The sequence below is a fragment of the Lissotriton vulgaris genome, chromosome 8 (assembly GCF_964263255.1).
Source record: "Lissotriton vulgaris chromosome 8, aLisVul1.2, whole genome shotgun sequence".
Classification (NCBI taxonomy): domain Eukaryota; kingdom Metazoa; phylum Chordata; class Amphibia; order Caudata; family Salamandridae; genus Lissotriton; species Lissotriton vulgaris.
The window spans coordinates 1173698441-1173721824 of NC_141696.1; the positions used below are offsets into that span (position 1 = coordinate 1173698441).

The following is a 23384-nucleotide window of genomic DNA, read 5'->3' on the forward strand; positions in this document are numbered from 1 at the left end:
CTGTGATCAAACCCCTTCTGAAAAAACCCTCCCTGGACCCTACTTCTGTGGCCAGTTCCAGACCCATTGCGTGTCTGCCCTTTCCTGCCAAAATTTGCGAATCTCTGATGAATAAACAACTCTCAGAGTTCGTCGAGGCTCACCACCTCCTCGACGAAACTCAGTTTGGGTTCAGGAAAGGGCATGGAACGGAGACCGCTTTGATAAAGGCCTCAGATGAGATTAGGGCTATCATGGACCAGGGAGGGGCGGCTGTTCTGATCCTTCTGGATTTGTCTGCAGCCTTTGACACGGTCGACCATGCTATTTTGGTCGACCGTGTCACAGCCCTGGGGATAAACGGCAGGGCCAGGGACCTTATTTCATCTTTCCTGGCAAACCGTACTCAGACAGTGAGGCTGGGAGATTTCTACTCCCCTATCTCTGCACTCACTTGCGGAGTCCCACAGGGTTCCTCGCTAAGTCCTATGCTATTCAACATCTACGTAGCGGACTTAGCGAGGGTAATAAAAGCCCATGGGGTACGGCTTACATCTTACGCAGATGATACCCAGCTGGTTCTGGCAATCCACAGAGATGGCCTTAGTGTGGCAGCTAACTTCCAGACAGCCATGCTCGAGGTCAGCACTTGGATGGCCTCGAATTCTCTGAGGCTTAACTCGGACAAGACCGAGATCATGACCTTTGGCAGGCTCTCTCCTGAATGGTCTTCTATCTGGTGGCCTGAAAAGCTAGGCCCACCGCCTGTCCCAGTAGAAAAGGCCAGAAATCTGGGAGTGATATTTTTTTTTTTTTTTTTTTTAAATTTGTTTTTATTGTTGCATCACAATATCAAATTCAGTATCACATGTATTACGACGAGTGGCGTCAACATTCCGCCAGCTGTCATCAGGATCGCAACTTTTACATTTTTTATAACTAACAACGATAACATCCAGGTGTGTAACTTGGTTAGACAGAAGCTTGTTTTGTACACATTACCTTCTAGGCATTGCACGTCTACCTCTACATCCCTCCCTCCATAGACAACCGCCTACTCTCTTATGCCTACGGGACCTTGGAGACCCAGTGTGCCCGTGTCCATCCCCTCTTATTCCCTCCTCACGCCCGTTCTCCTTCTACTTCATCGTCCTCTTCTGAGCTATCCCCTTCCTCGTCTTCGGGCAATGGTTCGCATGGCTCCCCTCTATAAGTGTTCCACGGTAGCCATACTTTATTCCACTTACGTGGATTCGCCCTCTGTTGATATATTGCCCGTTCCGTCATCATGATCATGTCCATATTTTTACACCACTGTGCCAAAGTCGGTATCTCTGCCGCTCCCCATTTCTGTGCTATATCTCGCTTTGCTAGCATCATCCCTATGACCACCCATAGTCGCCCTTGTGGCGTGAGGTCGGTCGGGCCCCACACATTCAGCAAACAAATTCTAGGGTCTGGAGTGAACGGGAGCTGTAAGGTCTGGGCGACCGTGCGCGCCACTCGCTTCCAGTACTCTATTACGTATGGACAGGACCACAGGGTGTGAAACAATGTGCCCTCCTCCCCACAGTTTCGTAAGCAATATGGGTGTTCTGCCCTCTGGAATTTGTGGAGTGTGGTGCGCGTGTAGTATACTCGGTGTAGTATCTTGAACTGTATCAGACGGAATCTCGCTGAGATACCCGCCTCTCTAGGTGATGCCATTGCGGCATTCCAGTTTGCCTCATCCAGGTCCCCGACATCATCCTCCCATTTCTCTTTCAATTGTTGTAATGGGTCAGGCAAGTTATTTACTAATTTGCGATATGTGAGGGAGGTGGCGCTGGCTTCCATGTAATCAGTGAGTAGTCGGTCTTCCAAAGGGGCCGATTCCGGGACGTTGGTTCCCGGTGTTAGTACTGCTAGCAATGCGTGCCTAATCTGAATGTAGCGGTATGTCTCAGTGGTGTTTAGCTCATACTGTTCTCTCAGGGTGTCAAATGGGATCACCCCCTCCCGTGTCCATAGATCCCCCACCGTGGAGATCCCTATAGTATCCCATTGATCAAATCCTTTACTACGTCTCAGGTTGCCCAGTGCCCTAGAGTCCCACAAGGGTGTAAGCTGTGTAATCACCCCTCTCCATTTCAGACGAGATTGGGCTTTGTGCCATAAAGTTACAGTGTGCTTAGTCGGGCCTATTAGTTTCGCTGTCAGGCCCTTGTTGTAGAGTGGGGCAAGTAGTGTATTCGTGCCAAGCTGACGTCTGTCCGCTAAGTATGCCGGGTCCTCCTGCGGCGCATGCATCCATTGGTTAATCACCTTGAGGTGTGCTGCCCAGTAGTATAGTTCCAGATTCGGGAGTGCAATCCCCCCACTGTACCAGTCCCTAACCAGTTTCACCTGTGCTACCCTCGCCGGTTTATCTCCCCATAGTAGGCCTGACAGTTGCCCCGCTATCTGTTTGAAAAAGGAAGGTGGGACCAGTGCTGGCGTATTTTCCAAAACATATAGGAACCTGGGTAGCGCCATCATTTTGAAAAGTGCGGCTCTGCCCAGTAACGTCAGCGGGAGTGTCCTCCAATGGCGCACGTCCGCCTTCAGTCTATCGAGCAGGGGCCTGAGGTTGAGATCCTGAAAGGTCACCTGATCTCGGGTGATCCGAATCCCTAGATATCGAAAGGAGATGGTTTCCACCACCAAGGGGCAGTCCGCCTCCAAACACGGTGGGGTCCCATGCAGCATGTAGATCACCGATTTCATCCAGTTAATCTTGTACCCTGAGGCTATTCCCTGTCGTTCACATAATGCCAGCAACACTGGAATTCCCTCTGCCGGGTTCTCTAGGTAGATTAGCATATCATCCGCGTATAAGGACACTCTGTCCTCCCAGCCTTCACCCCAGGTAATGCCACGCAGCAGCGGTGTGGTCCTAATAATTGTAGCCAACGGCTCAAGTACCAGAGCAAATAGCAGCGGGGAGAGCGGGCAGCCTTGTCTCGTGCCCCTTGTCAATGTAATGATTCTCGAGAGATGGCCATTAGCCGTCACTCGCGCCGTGGGAGCACTATATAGGAGCCTGATCCATGCTATGAATTTTGGGCCGAAGCCCATATGTTGTAGGACTGCAAAAAGGTACCTCCATTCCACCAAGTCGAACGCCATCTTGGCGTCCAACGAGAGGATTGCTGCATCAGTTTTCAACAACGGGGCCCTCGCCATAACACCGTGCAGGCGCCTGAGATTCAGCGCCGTGCTTCTGTGCGGCATAAATCCCGATTGGTCCGGATGGATAAGGTGACTAAGGTGAGGCAACAGCCTGTTGGCCAATAATTTGGCCAGGATTTTGCTTTCAGCATTGAGGAGGGAGATCGGTCTATAAGAACCGCAATCCTCAGGGGGCTTGCCCGGTTTCGGGATTGCCACAATAGTGGCCATGCACTGATCTGGCGGCAGGTGTCCTCGTTCCAAGCTATCTATATACATGTTTAGTAGTGGGGTCGAAAGCGATTCCGACATGGTTTTATACCACTCAATCGGGATTCCGTTGGGTTCCACGGCTTTCCCTGGACATAGTGCCACGATAGCTGCCTGTACCTCCTCAGCCGTCAGGCCCGCATCTAGGTCCTCGGCATTATCTGGCAGCAGGGTTCGGGTGGGCACCCCCACAAGTGCCATCTCCGCCATCTCCCGTGTAACCTCTATCTCAGAGGTATACACCGTCTGGAAATGATCAGCCAGGATTTCCACTATCTGGGCAGGGCGGGTGTGCAGCGCCCCTCCCCCATCCTTCAACTGCAAGATATTCCTCTGCCCCTCCCTTTTCTTTTCTAGCCAGGCTAGGAGCTTACTTGCCTTATCTCCCACCTCGTATATCCTATTCGTAGTGGCTGCTATGTTTTCAGTCACTTTACGTCTCAGGAGATCAGCATGGCGTTTCTGACACAGTTGAAGTGCGTGGAGCGTGTCCCCGGTCGGGTCAGCCGTATGAAGCTCGTTTGCCTCAGCAAGTCTGCCCTCTAGGTCCAGCAGTTCCACTTTCTGGGTGTGTTTGTAATTCGTTATAGTGGAGATTGCTTGACCTCGGAGTACCGTTTTATAGGCCTCCCAGAGAGTCGACGGGGAGGAAACCGAGCCGGTGTTTTCTGCGAGGTAACATCTTGTCGCTATTTTAAGAGCTTTGGCCACCTGTGGGACCCTGAGGTATCCTGGGAATATCGGGTATATGCGCTTTTGGGACCGTTCTGGGATTGAGAGGGTCAGCGTCAACGGGGAATGGTCCGAGATGCCCCTTGGTTTGATCTGTATGTCGTCGACAGTAAGTAGACCCTGCCCCGGGGTAAGAAAATAATCGATCCGTGACAGACTGTCGTGGACCGCTGAGTGATAAGTGTAGTGACGGTCTGTTGGGTGCATGTGCCTCCAGAGGTCTATCAGGCCCTGCGCTTCCAGGAAATCATGCAGCCGGGAGGGCCCTGATGTTTGTGTCCGAGATGGGAACTTATCTAGCGTGTTGTGTGCCACTGCGTTAAAATCCCCCCCTAATATGAGGTCACCCTCTGGGAGTTCCAACAGAAATTTACCCAATTCTGGGAGAGCTATCGTGTGCAGTGCCGGTGGAATGTATACCGAGACCACGTTTAGCCGCCTCCCCTCCCACTGTCCAAGTGCCGCTGCGAAGCGCCCCTGTGTGTCTACCTTCGCTGGGAGTGATATTGGACAGTAAACTGTCCTTTGACCTCCACACAAACAAGGTCGTTTCTTCAGCATTCTTCATTTTGAAAAAAAATAAGAAACTATTGCCTTACCTCCCCACCTCAGCTGGGAGGACTCTGGTTTCCACTTTAGTTTTCTCAAAAATAGACTATGGGAACGCTATCTTTTTAAACACACAGAAGCGCGTCCTCACGAAGCTGCAGTCTATTCAGAATGCGGCTGCAAGGATTCTTCTTAACATTCCCCGTCGCAAGCCCACCACTCCTGCCATTCGTCATCTCCATTGGCTCAGAGTCGAAAGCCGTATCAAATTTAAGGCCCTCTGCATTGCCTATAAGGCAATACATGGCGTTGGACCTAGATTCCTCACAGAAGCCTTTCAGCTGTATACCCCCAAGAGGCAACTAAGATCGGCTAAAATCTATCTCCTCCCTGTACCTCGTACAAGAACTGCCACCTGGGGAGACAGGCGTTTTCTGGTGGCCACTCCAAAACTTTGGAATCTTTTGCCACTGGCTATCAAAACTGCCCCGAACCTGATGAGTTTTCGCAGGCTTTTAAAAACATGGTTGTTCAACCAGTAAATTAATGGCTGATTCCTAGAAGCTCAACAAGCGCCGAGACACCCCAGGGTATTTGTTTGCGCTATAAAAATTTCGAAAATAAATAAATAAATAAATCACCACCCCCTTTTCTGAATCGTTTTTGGCCACTATAGGTGTGGCAGGGTATACTCAGACATGAGTCCCTTGCTCACTGCACCATCAGGATTCAAGCAAGCCGGGCCGACGACGGCTGAAATGCCAGAAACCGGTCCCCTGTAGCTTGTCTCCTTTCTGGTGAAGAATTGGCTTGGTAGTTTAGTCTGCCCTGTTCCCATGATGCACTGGGCCAGGGACAGACTGATTTGCATATAGCCAGGTTCTGAGCTGGGATGGTGCAGTGAGCTAAATAACGGTGATGGATCAAGCCCTGATCTTTGGACTGGGTAAGAGTGGTCTGCTTAATTCAGACACTCTGTTCATCACCACCCCCTTTTCTGAATCGTTTTTGGCCACTATAGGTGTGGCAGGGTATACTCAGACATGAGTCCCTTGCTCACTGCACCATCAGGATTCAAGCAAGCCGGGCCGACGACGGCTGAAATGCCAGAAACCGGTCCCCGGTAGCTTGTCTCCTTTCTGGTGAAGAATTGGCTTGGTAGTTTAGTCTGCCCTGTTCCCATGATGCACTGGGCCAGGGACAGACTGATTTGCATATAGCCAGGTTCTGAGCTGGGATGGTGCAGAGAGCTAAATAACGGCGAGGGATCAAGCCCTGATCTTTGGACTGGGTACGAGTGGTCTGCTTAATTCAGACACTCTGTTCATCACCACCCCCTTTTCTGAATCGTTTTTGGCCACTATAGGTGTGGCAGGGTATACTCAGACATGAGTCCCTTGCTCACTGCACCATCAGGATTCAAGCAAGCCGGGCCGACGACGGCTGAAATGCCAGAAACCGGTCCCCGGTAGCTTGACTCCTTTCTGGTGAAGAATTGGCTTGGTAGTTTAGTCTGCCCTGTTCCCATGATGCACTGGGCCAGGGACAGACTGATTTGCATATAGCCAGGTTCTGAGCTGGGATGGTGCAGTGAGCTAAATAACGATGATGGATCAAGCCCTGATCTTTGGGCTGGGTAAGAGTGGTCTGCTTAATTCAGACACTCTGTTCATCACCCCCCCTTTTCTGAACCATTTGAGATTAAAAGCATCCCGAGCGAGAGCCGCCTTGGAAACTCCAATGCGCAAAACTGCTGACATTGCGTGCTGTCTTCAGGGGCGACAGACCTAACCAAGGCTCTCCCCACTGTTGAAAGAGACCGTGCACCACCTTCGGATGGAGACCCCACTTGTGATCTGCTAGGCACCGACGTCGGAGTTCATCCACCCTGGCGATCAGGGAACCGGCCAGGTGTTGAACCACCAGGGATATGCCATGTCGTTCCAGCCAAACCCAGAGATACAGGGCCTCTTGACAGAGGGTCCACAACCCTACCCCGCCCTACTTGTTGCAGTACCACATGGCGGTGGTGTTGTCTGTGAAGGCTTGAAATAGCCTTACCTCGAGGGATTGTAAGAAGGCTTTCAGTGCAAATCGGCTCGCACGAAGCCTCAACAAGTTAACGTGGATACTGGCCTCAGTTAGAGATGAGAGTCCTCTGATCTCTACCTCTCCCAGATGGCCGCCCCATCCCAGAAGTGACACATCCGTCACCACTGTGAGATCTGGTGGGGAAAGGGAGAGGGGTCTGCCTCTGACCCAATTGTGGTTTGTCAGCCACCACTGCAGATCTTTTGCAGTGCCCTCTGATATCTGGATGAAGTCAGCGAGATTCCCCCGATGCTGCGGCCACTGAACTTCAGATGACCCCACTGCAGAGCCTGAATGTGCCATGTGGCATGATCCCACAGCAGAATGCAGGAGGCCATGAGGCCCAGCAGCCTCAGTGTCAGTCTCACCAAGATCCAGGATCGAGGCTGAAACATTAGTATCATAGCCTGCATATCCTGGACTCGCCGCTCAGGAGGAGAAGCATAAAACTGCACCATGTCCAGAACTGCTCTGATGTATCTCTCCTGTCTGCATCAGCCTGGAAAGGACAGCCCAGGCCTCATCCAGGACTTATGACAGCACTTGCGCAACCGTTTCTTATAGCGAATGGGAGTAACGGCCCAAGAGGCATGCAGTGTTTACCGACCGCTAGGCTGATGGAAGACAATATCCTCTTACCAAAGCTGTCCAGCCTTTTGGAGTCCCTATCTGGGGGTGCAGAAGGGAACGTGCCACGGGAAGTAGAGGCTTAGACCACCAAGCTCTCTTGGGTTGAGGGTAGTTGGAGAGGAAAGCTGGGTGCAGGGCGATGGTGGCAGGCGATAGTTCTGTTCACAGGAGCCCCCTGTGCTGGGCTTGGACCAAGTGCCCAGTAGAACATAGGTTAAGGCTTCATTAAATGCAGCAAGGGTTCAGAGGCGGAGACACCAGGCTGCATTGGTCTTGACCCCACCGTAGGAACCTGCAGGTCCAAGACCGCCACTGCCTTTCGCACCTCCATTGCAAAAGAAGCCCCCTCTTCCAAAGCCAGATTAGGAGGAGGCAGCATGCCAGGGTCTGGGGAGGTGTTCAAGCTTCTGGCATCACCCAGGTCCTCGTACCATTCCATTTCCTCGCTGAAAAGCGGGATTTCTAAGGGATCCTGCTGCCTCTCCCAATCATCATCCAATCCCAACCCTTCAGAATAACGCATAGGGCACGGCATGGAGCCCAATGGTTCTGTTGGTGCTGGTCTGGGCGTCGGTGGATACCCAGACAGACACCCAGGCTCTGTATCGTCTGGAATGATGGGCGAGGCGGCAATGTCAAGGGTTTCTGCTACAGATGTGGCGTTGGGGAAGGTCAAGGTGGTACGACCGGCACTGGTCCGGATCCAAGAGGAGTTTGGGGTGCCGGGGCCAGAGTCGGCAGTGCAAAACCCATGGAATCTCCTTCCGGATGAACCTGCGGGGCCCAAAGGTGTACCGACATAGTCAGGCCACCCACAAATGGTGCACATGGCAGTCATAAAAAGTTTTCAACTGGGCGGGGCCGCTCCCGGAAAGGGAGGGAAACATGGAGCCGACTCACACAAAGCGGGTGCTCGTACACCAAGACTCTTATGTCTTTTCAGGTGACAGATGGGCAAAGTCAAAGCATGCTTCGATTTCTTATGTTTTATGGTGCTTCTTACCTGACTTCGATGACTTAGAGTGGGAGGAAGAAGACTTGATCTGCCGGAGCGGTGCTTGGACCTTCCTCTCGACTGAGACACGGAGCGAGATCTTCGGGGAGATCTCAGAGGCACCTGACACTGGGCTGCAAGCAGCTTTAGGGACCATCCCTCAAAGCATTTGGCAGTTGGAGCGCGACTTTGGGTCATGGTCGCGCTCCAGGCTCCAAAGACATACCAAATGGGGGTCTGTAACTGACAGTGCTGTGACAGGCGCCAGACAGTTTAAACCTCAAGGTCTTCTTACTGGACATCCTACACACCAAAAATGTCGACCAAAAGTTGAAAAAAGTCTGTTAAAAAGTGACATGGGGTAGCTCTCTTCGCCTGATCTGCACTGACTGGTGCCGAAAGAAAAGAACTGATGTCAGCATGCCAAAGTGGCACCTACATAGATGACGCTGCATCACGGCAACAAACCCAGCGCCTACGACATCACATGGAGTCAACTGACGCCCCCTATCGGCGCACAGGGGTACTGCTATCAAAAAATTCCAGAGCCAGCCTGACACCTGGAAGTTCTAAGATTGGGAATCTGCGGCTAGAGAATCTATCAGATGTGTTGCAGCATAGAATAAGGGCAAAGCTGGTATTGTTTCAAATGCTCTTGTGTTTTTTCTAAGTTTTACAAAACATTGTATGTCGCGTTAATGAAAACATGATAAACTCTCAGATGTGTGTATTCATTTGTGGCACCATTTCAAAGAGATAACTTCTTCATTTTTGTCTTTCCAGTGATTTCGAAGAGGAAGACATGGATCCTGATTGGATGTCTGCTTTGAAAGGGATGGTTGAAAAAGAATGACTGCCTGAAGGCTACAAAAAGCTGTAGACGGCTATCCAGTGGTCAGCGAGATTGTAGTTAGACAGGTAGCTGTGTGCTGAATGCTGCTTAGTGTGGAAGCCATGATTACACTGGTTCGGAGGGTTCATGTACTTGGGTGCCTGTTAAACAGCATTGGCAGAGGGATTCCTGGCACACATCCAACTTGTGTCCCTGTGGAAAGCACTTATGTGATAGAAGATTCTGAGTGTGTATTGTTTTTTGAGGAATGTTCAGTCTTATAGACTTGGATGATGTAGCAAAGGCTTCCTGTGATGCACTGATAATTACCTTCAGTTCCCCCTGAGAATGAAGACTTTCTTTAGGATCTAACTTATTTGTTTACTATATCTTTTGTACTGTAGCCATGAAATAAAGTGGAATGTTTTGAGATCATTGCATAAAACATGCGAGTCAAGTCTAAAGCAATCATTGACCATGCCAATAATTTTGTCTTTAGTGTATTGAAAAGATGTTAGCAGTATTGAATCATACACAGAATAGGTAGTGCATGGGCAACAGGAGTGGACGCTTCTTTCCTCTGTGTAGGCCATCCTGCGTGGCTGCTATATATTGTGCCCAATGTGTTTTGAACAATCATACACTGCTTAGGTGGGAGCAACACGTGAGTCAGGAGTGGGAACAGTCAATGGTGCAAGGCGCGGATCCATGCAGGGTGCATGGGAAGCAACACAGGTGCAGGTGTAACTGCAAGGTGCAAGAGGAGTAGTGCAGGGTACGGGGGAATCAGTGAAGGTTGCAAGTGGGAGTCGAGCAGGGTGTAATTGGAGAGAGGTCCAAGGTTTGGGGGTGCACTGTGCAAGATCAAAAATTACAGTTTGTAAGAGGGTGCAGTACATTGTGCAAAGACAGGGGTGCAAGGTGCAGGACAGAGCAGTGCCTAGGGAACCAGTGTAGGGTGCAAAGGTTTAAGTAACACTGGGTGGATGAGTGGAGCAATGCAGTCTGCAGCTGGAGCAGTGCAAGTTTGAAGGGGCAAAGCACAGTCGCAACCGAGTAGCACAGGGTCCATAAGGAGCACTGTGTAAGAGGGAGGAGTAGTGTGTAAGAGAGAGCAGCTCATGGAACAAACAGGGCTGGCTGTAGCACTGGTGGTGCCTGGTGCAAGTTATTGTTGTCCCGACAACCCACTCCCATGGCGTCTTTCTCTTCACATTCCCTCACTACCACCCTCCAACAATGCCCCACATCTCTCCATAGTCACTCTCTTACATACATTTCAATTGTTTTATAGCGCTGATTATACCAGTGTAAGGTGTCCGAGCACTTTACCTCAGGCACACATACAGATACATGAATCATACCTCATACAAGGGTAGAGCAGTGCGACATTCAGGAGGGAGAAGTACATGTGAAACGGCATTATACAAGCAGTGAGTCCCATAAGGCACCTATAGGAGCAGCGCAGGTTGCAAGAGGAGAGCAGTGCATGGTGGAAAGTGGGAATCAGTGCAGAGTATGGGGGTTTAAGTCACAGTGGGCGGATAAGGGGAGAAATGCAGGTGGAGCTGTGCAGAGTTAAAGGGGTAGGAGAGCTGCAAGTGGCTAATGGCCCATCATGCGGGTACAGAAACTTCACAGTTCACTGAGGGATCTCCATAGGTGCACAGGCGAACAGCCTAGTGTGCAGTCGTTCGAGAGTGGAGGGGTCAAGGGTTAAGCAGTACAGAAGCAAAGGGGGAGTAGTGTATGGTGGGGGTGTAAAGGTTGCAAGCGAGCAGTATGACAAAATCGTATGGGGAAGTGAGGAAGGGAAAGCAGGGCAGGGCAGGGCACAGTACCGGATCAGGACAGAGGTGGAGGAGGGCAGGGCAGATGGGGAGCAGGACGTGGGAGGTTGCAAGGGGAGCCCGCCACAGATCTTCACACTTCAGAAATTCCCACACGCAGCTTTTTTAATGGCAATATATATTTTTTTATTTATTTATTTAAAGATTTATAAAGCACGCAGCTACCCAACAGGGTTTCCCGGCGCAATATCTGATCACATAATGTATAACATAGTTCTGTGGGTTAAGGTCCAGCTTCCAATACCAGTGAGATAGCTCCTACAGTAAATAATAAATTGGTCAGTTGCGGAGTATTGTGTATAAATCTGTAGGTCACAACAAGGAACTATTCGGTTTGTGCTGTGTGCTATATACATGGGTATTGTTAATATAATTTACACAACTTTGCAATTAATTAAATATTGAAGTTCATGAGGCGCGCACAGACCTTGTAAGTGCCACTTTGCGCTACAGAAGCTGGTGCACGGACAGTCTAGGGAGGCTGAGGCCGCCTTGAGGACAAGTCTGTTCGCCACCAGTGATACCCTTGAGGGTATTCACTGACTCTTCCAGCTGCCTCAGACTAGGGCAATGGATAACTTGGACTGCAAGCACGTGCAGTGAATGTTTCTACACTAAGGCTACTAGAGCGACACAACAGCCGGTGATCAACAAAAACTGTCCCAACCAATCAAAAGTCAATATACTTTGTAAATACTAACACAATATGTTTCACATCTCTGGTAATGTTGGTACCTCAGCAGCTCACTCTTCTGCCCTCCTCATCGTACTATTGGATAAAGGACATTATTTTATTGTCATCTTAAAGCATACCATAAGATCTTCCAACAATTTTGCAAGTTTCTTAATATTTATAGTACAATTCTGGAGCACATACACGATTATGGTAAACAATTTTAAAAGTGTTATGCTAAGAGTAACTGCTGTTTATGCACGTTGTGAATATCACAAGACTGTTATATTATTTGATACTAAATAGCTTGCAAGGCAAAACTATTACCCCAGTTGATTTTGCAGATGAGAAGTAAGCGAATAATACTTACATAAGCACAACAGGTAAGCTAAATAATTGCTACAATTTCTACTTAGACTGAAGCAGTCACTTTTTACGTATTTTTGTCCTTTACATGATCTGCCTTTGCTCTCACTTCTAACTGTAGTTTATGCTACTGTCACTTGCACTAAGAAGGCTCATCCCTCTAGCCTAGCTTCCTTATATTTGGATACTGTTGTTTGTTTGACATTGATCCTCTGTGCACATTGATCTAGAAGGTCTATCAAGACTAATCTTATCCCAAATGAAGCCTGGGAACTTTTTCCATATTGGCAGGTGGAATATAATGCTCTTTTTAAAGTAATGTGCTTTCTGATGAGTAGCCAGAGAAAGAGTTTTTTTTGGGTGCTGGAGACACACATTCCCATTTGCATGGATGCATCAGGATCTGGGCTGCCTTATTTAGTAGTCTTTTAAACCTATCGAGAAAGTACTGCAGGAGTGCCGGAAAAGCAGTACTGTGGTGACAGGTCTCTGGTAGTACGACACGTATCCATACGCAGTTTTAGGATATGCAAATCATCTGTAAGGTAACTAGATAGTAAGACCTGTTAAAAAAAACAGAGGAGCACAACCCAAACTTGTACTTGGTGTATATAAAAAAAATCTTTAATACACACCACACTGTCAATAAAGAAAACGGTCAGTACTTAAATGATACAGTGATTTAGTTCTTAAGAATACCCAACTCTAAAATTCAAGTGATCACAGGCTTCAGAAGAGACTACTCCTCCACAAAAAAACCCAGACCCCCACCCCTCCTCCCCTCCATACCTAGTGCCCCTCCTGGAAACAATCTCAGCAAATCAGGGTCCTCCACCAACTGCATGCATATTAATTACAGATCAGCCACTAAACATGCAACAGAATTAGCAGAAGCCATCCTCTCTCAAGACATAGACATTGCGTTTATCATGGAGAATTAACTAAATGAAATCTCACAACCATGCTTAGATCTGCTCGTGCCCACTGGTTTTACTTTTGTAAACAAAGATAGGAAAGATCAACGAGGTGGAAGTGTCGCTATCATTGACAAAGACGAATTCCATATTGTCGATGTAGACTCCTGTAAATACAACTCCTTTGAATGCCTCACTGTCAACATCAATATTAAGGACAACAATCCAATACTCTGTCACCTTCTCTACCACCCTTCAGGTAACACTCCCACATTCGGGGAACACTTCTCCGACCTCATTTCACATTGCTCACTCGTAGACGCTAACAACCTAATCCTGGGTGATCTGAACTTACGATGAAACGAATCGAGCAACACGCTAATTCAAACCCTAAGCAATCTTCTATTTGACAAACTATTTCAACATTGTACAGAGCAAACTTACAACAAAGGAGCAACTTTGGATGCCATCATCGCTCAGCGAGATGCAATCACGATTGACCACATTCTTCCTGTGGACTGGTCGGATCACTACATGATCCTGTTCCACATCAACCAAAAAGTGCTATTCAGGCCTCCCACACAGTACCCACGCAAATAGGCTAGAAATCTCACCAAGATTCCACTGGACGTCATGGGAGAGAGGCTAAGCACACTCCGCCCCAGCGGCAACAAGCCTCTCTCCAGAACAGATCTCACCTCGCTCTACAATGCAAACATGGGGGTCCTTCTGGATCAACTAGCACCCTTGAGGAAAAAAAAAGCAGGGCCATTCCTTCCAGATCATGGTTTGACTCCGACATAAACGAAGAAAGGAGACAATTAAGAGCCTCAGAAAGATGCTGGAGGAATAATCCTACTAGTATCCATCGCGATCAACTTAGATCAGTCCGGAAGAAGTACAACAGCCACATCGAGAACAAAAAATCCATGTTGTTCCACTCCGCACTGGACAATGCAAAGAATAGGCCCAAGGAGCTCTTCAATCTCATCAGATAACAAACATCCAAGCCAGCCACGTCCAATGTACAGGCATCCAAAGAACTTTGCAATAACTTCCCCAACTTCTTCAATGATAAGATCTCCAAGATCGAGCTCTCTATGGCCCATCCCAGCCCCCCCTTTTCAATAGCAGAATGGCTGTATCACATGGCACCGCTCTCCTACCCCACACCAAACCCAGGTTACTCTTCCACCCAATTCCTGAAGCCGAGATAATCAACTTGATCTCCAACTCCAAGCCCTCCACGCACGTCTTAGACCCTCTACTTGCACAAATGACCGAAAAACTGAAATGCGCCTTAGCCCCACTCTGGTGCAAGATTATAAACAGTTCCCTAAAAAGCGGCATCGTCCCAGACTGCCTCAAAGTGGGTCAAGTCACCCCACTGCTGAAAAAACCTGGCCTAGATACTTCCGATTTGAACAACTTCAGACCCGTCTCCAACCTCCCTCTTCTATCCAAAATCTTAGAAAGATCAACTTTCTGGACTCCCATCAATCTGGCTTCAAGAAAGGCTGCAGCACAGAATCCGCGATCCTCAACATCATCGACGACATCCACAAATCTCTGGACTCAGATCAATGCTGTCTCCTTATTCTCCTCGACCTATCGGCTGCATTTGACATGGTAGATCACAAACTTCTCATCAAGGCTCTGCAAGAAAGGGCGGGGCTTGATGAGATAGTCCTCAAATGGGTCTCCTCCTTCTTACACAACTGCTCCCAGAGAATAAAAATCAATAACTTTGAGTCTGACCTACACCCAGTCAACAGAGGAGTTCCTCAAGGGTCAGTGCACTCCCCTCAACTATTCAACATCTACATGCAACCCCTCACCACCCTACTCAAAAAAGCTAACATACCCTTCCATCTTTATGCTGACGATACGCAGATCTACCTGGAAATCTCCTCTGCGAAGGACATTCAAAGACTCAACGGCATACTGGAGGAAGTTCAACTCTGGTTGGCAAGCAATCACCTAAAATTGAATCCTGACAAAACTGAATTACTCCTCATATCAAACAAAACAGAGAACCCCGAAATGGTAGATTGGCTAAAAACTATTGATGCCCTCAATGGAAACCTCACCCTGGCGGACTCTGTTAAATCACTAGGCATCACGCTAGACCTGAAACTGGACATGGCCAAACATATTAAGAACTCAGCTAAGAGCGCCTTCCTCAACCTGAAGTTATTGAACAAAATGAAACTTTTCATCCCACCCAAAGATCTCAAGCAAACGACCCAATCATTGGTGTTGTGAAGACTAGATTACGGTAATGCAGTCCTCACAGTAATTTCAAAAGCGCATCTTGCTCCCCTTAAAACTACACTCAACATGGCTGCCAGAATGATCACTGGACTCAAGAAATTTGAGCACATCTCACCGGCACTCAGTGAACTCAAATGGCTCCCCGCAGAAATGCGGGCTAACTACAGAACAGCCTGTCTCACTCACAAAGCCCTACACACCGGCAAACCCGAATACCTGGCAGCCAAACTAAAAAAAACAGGACAGAACAGGAACCTCAGAAGCTCAAACACCCTTCTACTCATACCACTGAAAGCTTGAAAACAAAAAACAGCGGCCAGATCAATTGCCGGAAACGCGCTCAAAATATGGAACTCTATTCCTCCCCACATCAGCACTATTCCCTCCTTTACTAAGTTCAAAAGCCAGCTCAAAATCCTGTTCCTCGATCAATCCCTAGTGAACCGTTAGGAGCTGTTGGAGCGCTGTATTTGACTCCTCACTCTGCCATGACTCTAGGCCAGCTAGACCTCTATCCTGATCCCTCTGGCACCGTGACTTTTCAGTATTTGTATTTCGTGGCTGTCTGCATCATTGTATTTGTGTTTAACATGCTGTGTAATTGATGTAAAGCACTCCGGTACCCACCAGTCAGGTCAACGCTATATAAAACTCAAATAAATAAAATAAAATAAAATACCACAGACCTTGTGAGGTGGTGGGTAGAAACATGTCAACACACTTAATTAAGACATGAAGAGTCTTAAAAGCCCCTTTGAGTTTAATCTTGAGTTGGGGAGGGGTGAATAAATGAGTTAATAATAACCTCTATGCAAGTTTAATATCTGGACCCCGGGGGGGGCGCTAGAGGGCACACAAGCAGAATGGCCGCAGGCTCCTGCTGCCTGGAAGGAAAATCCTTCATTTATCCTGGATAACCGGTTTGCAAATTGAATATGAGAGCACCAAAGTGCAGACTAACCTGAGCCCCCACCTCTGTGAAACTCCTGAGGTGATCGGACGCTGTGTGCTTGAGCGCTGGTGCGAGGAAGAGCTGACCGGGACTGCCACTGGAACTGAGAGGTGTGACGAGTGCGGCGCCTGGCCCCAGGAAGACCGCTGCTCACCACGAGGTGTCTAGGCCGCAGCAGCTGGCGTTGCCTGTGGGATCGGAGGCAGCCGGCATCACTGTGGGGGCGAACCCGCTCCGTGGCAAGGTACGGAGCGCTGGAGGACGACGAGAGTGCCTCTGAGAATGGCACGGCGTGAGTAACTTGTTTTTGCTACGGAGTCAGGCGGAAAAGAGCGTTGATACCGCCGGAGGGTGTGAGCAGCCGGATCGCGCGATGACCGCTGGCTGGAGTGGCCTGCTGCGAGACATTGTGGGCAGCATACTGAAGTGCTATAGGAATGTGTGTAGCGGTCATTGGACCCCCCATAGGGCGCTGAGAATGGTGTGAGTGGCGCTGCACCCCCTGCTGTGGCAATGGGGCGGACAGCTCCCATGAAGCGGGCTGACGCTGAAGAGGCCTAGTAGCTGCGCACATTGACTGCGGGGGGTATATTGGTGGATGCTAGGGGCCGGATCTATTACTGGACACAGCGTTACTGTAAAGAGCACTGTGGAGGCTGCGTACGCTTTGATCTCACAGGCTGTGGAGTGAGGGCCATTACGGGAGCTGAATAGGACTAGCGGCTGTACCACAGACGCACTGAAGGAATGCGGGGAGGGGACACTCAACCAGACCATAGTACGCTAGGACTGGCAGAAGAGACGCCACGCATCCTGCTGGGGCATCGGGACGGACGGCTGCTGCGGGACTGGCTGGTGTTGGAAAAACCCGGGACTGTGCACATTAGCTGCGCGGCGTGCCTTGCCGGATTCCGGGAGCAGTCTTTATTGCTCGGCACAGCAGCCCTGACCGGGGTGCTGCGGTGGCTGAGTGCACTGAGAATTCATGGGCTGCGGAGTGAAGGCCCCTGCAGTGATCGCGAAGAGGCGAGAGTTCTACGTAGGTTTTGCCTACTTTGGGCACCGGTTCTAGTTGCCTGAACTGGGGCAAGGAGTGGGTCTTCTGCTAACTTTGGCCAAATATATCCACAATGGCATTTGTCAGAAGGCGGCAGTGAGGTGAGCCCTGTGTAGCGAGTGCCGTGCTCTTCAGAGCTGACTGCGCTAGTGGATTCGGAGTAGTGTGGGGAGGTGGAGAGAATCTGGGATTTCCGCGGCAGGCCTGCGACGTGAGGCAGTAGTGGATTCAAGGAGCCCTATATTGGTGTCGCCATGGGGAAGCCCGATACTCGCCAACCAAAACTGAATTTCGAAGCAGCTAAAAAAGTGAACAGGCCTGTCATGGAGGACGATGAAGCGAGTAGGTCGGAAATGGCGGGAGGTGGTGCGACCGCTAAAGAAATGGACATGCAACAGATATTGAAGGAGATTAGGCAAGGGTTCGCTACTGTAGTGGACAAAGTAGACTGGATGTCATCCAGAATGGACACGATAGCACACAAAATGGACCAGCATGAAGAACAGATTACAGAGACTGAGAGGCGCATATCCGAAAATGATGACACCACGGATGGTCATACGGTGCAGCTCGCAAGAATGGACAAACTTCTGCGAGTAATAGCTGCGAAGAATAAGGACTTGGAAGCCCGTAGTAGGCGCAATAATATTCGCGTGACTGGTGTGCCAGACTCCACAAACACTGGGCGGATGGAGGAATATGTGGAGAAAATGCTCTTGGCCGCCGTTGGATCCGACGCCTTCTCCACGCAATTTATCGTCGAGCGAGCCCACAGGTCCCTTGGCCCGAGACCGGCGCCCGGGCATCCGCCTAGACCCATTATCGTGCGATTGTTAAATTACCGGGACCGAGATGTGGCCCTGCGTGTGGCACGATCCAAGCAAAACTTGTCGTATGATGGAGTCTCCTTTGCGATTTATCCGGACTTCACTCCGATGGTGCAAGAGGAGAGGTGCAAGTTTATTGATGTGAAGAAGAAGCTCCGTGCAGCACAGATTGACTATGCATTGTTGTATCCCGCAAAACTTCGGGTGACGCACCAAGGGAGACAGCGTTTCTTTACAAATCCGCAGCAAGTGGCGGATTTCCTCCGGACAGTGAAGCGAGCGAATCGAGGAGGGGGAGGACGGGGGTCTGCGCAACAAGACAAGGCACAGGAGGCGGTGGAGGACTTGTGAGGTATAAGTCCCTCAGTAAAAACTTTGAGTCTGACACTGATCGCATGGATTCTCTTGGTCTGCGATGGGACTGAGGACATTGGAGTGATAAGACACCAAAGACATTAACGGTTATTCCGGTGGTAATTTATTCCAGGCCCCACTTCCCCTCCCCTGACAGAGCCCGGAGGTGGTATCGATTGTGGGGCTTGTGGGGGGGGGGAATGGCTTTGTAGCTGACTATAGATGCCCCCCAACGGGTATTCCCCCATGCTGGATTACATCACTTGGGTAACGGTGGTGTTGTTGTTGGGGAGCGGGGAGGGAGGGAAGGAAGAGAATTCTGGCAAGTTGGGGTTGCTTCAGTGGGTGGTGGGAGGTTTAGTGGGCGGAGGATTGGACTGTTGCCGGGCTGGGTGGGCATTTATTGTTTGCCTGTCAGAGGGCAGGGGAGTTTTTTGGGGGGGTGGAGGGGGTTAGGTAGGGCAGTCTATTTGTGGCGACTGGTTATGATATTGTTTGGCACACTCAGTCACCCATGGTTATTTGTAAGGGGGTACGACCGGTATGTCACAGTTGAGTGTGGGCAGATCTTGTCGACTAGTCGTAGGTTGGTGGGGGGTGTGTCCGAAGGGGTTGTTTGGTACACATGGTTGTCAATAAGCACATCTACGGGATTTTATGTATGGCTGTGCACAAATATGAATGTTACTTTTACATTGTCTTGTGATTCAGGAGCCGCAGCTGTTGAGGTGCTACTGTTAGGGGTAGAGGGAGGCGGGTGGGTAGAGTGTTCTGGCACGTTGGGGTTGCTTCAGTGGGAGGTGGGAGGTTCAGAGGGGAGAAGAGAGGTATGCTGTTGTATTGCATGGATAATTGTTGATGGAGAGGGGGAGGGATGGGGAGGTTGTTTGGGGGGATTGGATGATTGGCTGTTGTAGGGCGGTGCACTTGGAAGTCACACAATGGGGTTATGTTTGCTACAATAACAGTACAGATTTGCATTCGTGGTGGCAGACTTTTGCTTGTTACATCTCAATGGATACTATCTGTATATTACAAAATAGTGTGGGTCATTTTCAGGGCAGCCTGATCTGCAGACGGCTTTACTGCTATGATTTATGCTATCCATGGCTGTGAGTGATCTGAACATTATAACATGGAACGAGAGGGGGCTGGGTGATCCGCGAAAGAAGCGTCATGTGTTGTCATATCTAGATAATTCAGAAAAGGGGGTGGTGATGAACAGAGTGTCTGAATAAAGCAGACCACTCTTACCCAGTCCAAAGATCAGGGCTTGATCCATCACCGTTTTTTAGCTCACTGCACCATCCCAGCTCAGAACTTGGCTATATGCAAATTAGTCTGACCCTGGCCCAGTGCATCATGGGAACAGGGCAGACCAAACTACCAAGCCAATTCTTATACTGGGAAGGAAACAAGCTACCGGGGACCGGTTTCTGGCATTTCAGCCGTCTTCGGCCCGGCTTGCTTGAATCCTGATGGTGCAATGAGCTAGTGACTCACATCTGAGTATACCCTTCCACGCTTATGGTGGACAAAAATGATTCAGAAAAGGGGGTGGTGATGAACAGAGTGTCTGAATTAAGCAGACCACTCTTACCCAGTCCAAAGATCAGGGCTTGATCCATCACCGTTTTTTAGCTCACTGCACCATCCCAGCTCAGAACTTGGCTATATGCAAATTAGTATGACCCTGGCCCAGTGTATCATGGGAACAGGGCAGACCAAACTACCAAGCCAATTCTTATACTGGGAAGGAAACAAGCTACCGGGGACCGGTTTCTGGCATTTCAGCCGTCTTCGGCCCGGCTTGCTTGAATCCTGATGGTGCAATGAGCTAGGGACTCACATCTGAGTATACCCTTCCACGCTTATGGTGGACAAAAATGATTCAGAAAAGGGGGTGGTGATGAACAGAGTGTCTGAATTAAGCAGACCACTCTTACCCAGTCCAAAGATCAGGGCTTGATCCATCACCGTTTTTTAGCTCACTGCACCATCCCAGCTCAGATCTGAATCGTTTTTGGCCACTATAGGTGTGGCAGGGTATACTCAGACATGAGTCCCTTTCTTACTGCACCATCAGGATTCAAGCAAGCCGGGCCGAAGACGGCTGAAATGCCAGAAACCGGTCCCCGGTAGCTTGTCTCCTTTCTGGTGAAGAATTGGCTTGGTAGTTTAGTCTGCCCTGTTCCCATGATGCACTGGGCCAGGGACAGACTGATTTGCATATAGCCAGGTTCTGAGCTGGGATGGTGCAGTGAGATAAATAACGGTGATGGATCAAGCCCTGATCTTTGGACTGGGTAAGAGTGGTCTGCTTAATTCAGACACTCTGTTCATCACCACCCCCTTTTCTGAATCGTTTTTGGCCACTATAGGTGTGGCAGGGTATACTCAGACATGAGTCCCTTTCTTACTGCACCATCAGGATTCAAGCAAGCCGGGCCGAAGACGGCTGAAATGCCAGAAACCGGTCCCCGGTAGCTTGTCTCCTTTCTGGTGAAGAATTGGCTTGGTAGTTTAGTCTGCCCTGTTCCCATGATGCACTGGGCCAGGGACAGACTGATTTGCATATAGCCAGGTTCTGAGCTGGGATGGTGCAGTGAGATAAATAACGGTGATGGATCAAGCCCTGATCTTTGGACTGGGTAAGAGTGGTCTGCTTAATTCAGACACTCTGTTCATCACCACCCCCTTTTCTGAATCGTTTTTGGCCACTATAGGTGTGGCAGGGTATACTCAGACATGAGTCCCTTTCTTACTGCACCATCAGGATTCAAGCAAGCCGGGCCGAAGACGGCTGAAATGCCAGAAACCGGTCCCCGGTAGCTTGTCTCCTTTCTGGTGAAGAATTGGCTTGGTAGTTTAGTCTGCCCTGTTCCCATGATGCACTTGGCCAGGGACAGACTGATTTGCATATAGCCAGGTTCTGAGCTGGGATGGTGCAGTGAGATAAATAACGGTGATGGATCAAGCCCTGATCTTTGGACTGGGTAAGAGTGGTCTGCTTAATTCAGACACTCTGTTCATCACCACCCCCTTCTCTGAATCGTTTTTGGCCACCATAGGTGTGGCAGGGTATACTCAGACATGAGTCCCTTTCTTACTGCACCATCAGGATTCAAGCAAGCCGGGCCGAAGACGGCTGAAATGCCAGAAACCGGTCCCCGGTAGCTTGTCTCCTTTCTGGTGAAGAATTGGCTTGGTAGTTTAGTCTGCTCTGTTCCCATGATGCACTGGGCCAGGGACAGACTGATTTGCATATAGCCAGGTTCTGAGCTGGGATGGTGCAGTGAGATAAATAACGGTGATGGATCAAGCCCTGATCTTTGGACTGGGTAAGAGTGGTCTGCTTAATTCAGACACTCTGTTCATCACCACCCCCTTTTCTGAATCGTTTTTGGCCACTATAGGTGTGGCAGGGTATACTCAGACATGAGTCCCTTTCTTACTGCACCATCAGGATTCAAGCAAGCCGGGCCGAAGACGGCTGAAATGCCAGAAACCGGTCCCCGGTAGCTTGTCTCCTTTCTGGTGAAGAATTGGCTTGGTAGTTTAGTCTGCCCTGTTCCCATGATGCACTGGGCCAGGGACAGACTGATTTGCATATAGCCAGGTTCTGAGCTGGGATGGTGCAGTGAGATAAATAACGGTGATGGATCAAGCCCTGATCTTTGGACTGGGTAAGAGTGGTCTGCTTAATTCAGACACTCTGTTCATCACCACCCCCTTTTCTGAATCGTCATATCTAGATAGGCATCAAATACATGTTGCTTTCTTGCAGGAAACTCATTTTAAGCCTCAACCCAACAACACCTTTGCCTGTACGTGGGCAGAGCACAGGATATTTTCCTCATATTCGACGTATGCAAGGGGCACTGCTATTCTTGTTAAAAAAGGCAGACCGTTCACATTGGCAGGAGAAAGACGTGACACACACGGGAGGTACTGTTTGGTATGGGGACGACTGGGGCATGCATCGATCACTTTAGTATGTTGTTACGGTCCAAATACAGATGACCCTCAATTTTTTACTGAGCTATGGGCCAGTATTGTGGACACTGGGTCTGATCACATAGTATGAGGCGGGGATTTTAACATGTCACGCAACCCGGAAGTAGATAGATCACACCCGGCCCCCCACCACTATACCAAAGCGCGTGCTGAGTTACACAAAATACTCATGGACTATAATTTGGTTGATGCCTGGAGACACCTTCACCCTACTTCACATGAGGGCACACATTTTACTGCACATGCGGCATCATGGGCGCGATTAAATTACATATTTCTGTCAATGGGGCTGTGTCCTGCGATTTCTGAAGTGAAACACCTGGCCAGGACCTATTCGGACCATGCGCCAGTGCGGCTTACCTTGTGCGCAGAGGATTTGGGCCCGCCGAGGTCTTGCTGGCATTTGCAACCTACTATGCTGCTTGACACTGTCTTTCAAGAGGAGCTCAGGGAGGAAGTTCTGGACTTCTTTGAGCGCAACAAGGGTACTGTTAAGAATGTCGAAGCTATATGGGAGGCATTTAAAGTTACTTTCAGAGGGATTTGCATAGCGAAAGGGTCTGGGGTGCTTAAGAGCATACTGACCACACTGACCACTCTCGAAACTGAGCTCAAATCGCTAGAAGAGTCCCTGGCCATACGCCCAAACGGGACAGTTCAATCAAAAATTAGGGAGGAACTCACAGAATATATGGAAGAAGCCTGCAGAGAGTCCAAATTTCGGGGGAGATCCTGGACTGCTCGCCGTTAAGGTGAAGGAGAGAGGCCGGGTAAGTCGCTAGCTGCAATGATTAGAATGACACGACCTACGAATGTGGTACTAGAAATTGAGGG

At 49.5% G+C, this 23384-nt stretch overlaps 1 protein-coding gene across 1 annotated transcript in view; it reads left to right on the forward strand.

Moving 5' to 3' along the window:
- Window positions 1-9696, forward strand: part of LOC147698447 (serine/threonine-protein kinase Nek3-like) — a 172592-nt gene extending 162896 nt beyond the window's left edge. Inside the window, exon 14 of the mRNA XM_086935034.1 lies at window positions 9218-9696. Coding sequence (XP_086791160.1) covers window positions 9218-9287 — 70 coding nt within the window. The 3' untranslated portion in view covers window positions 9288-9696. The remainder of the gene's footprint in view (window positions 1-9217) is intronic.
- The last annotated feature ends 13688 nt before the right edge of the window (window positions 9697-23384 follow it).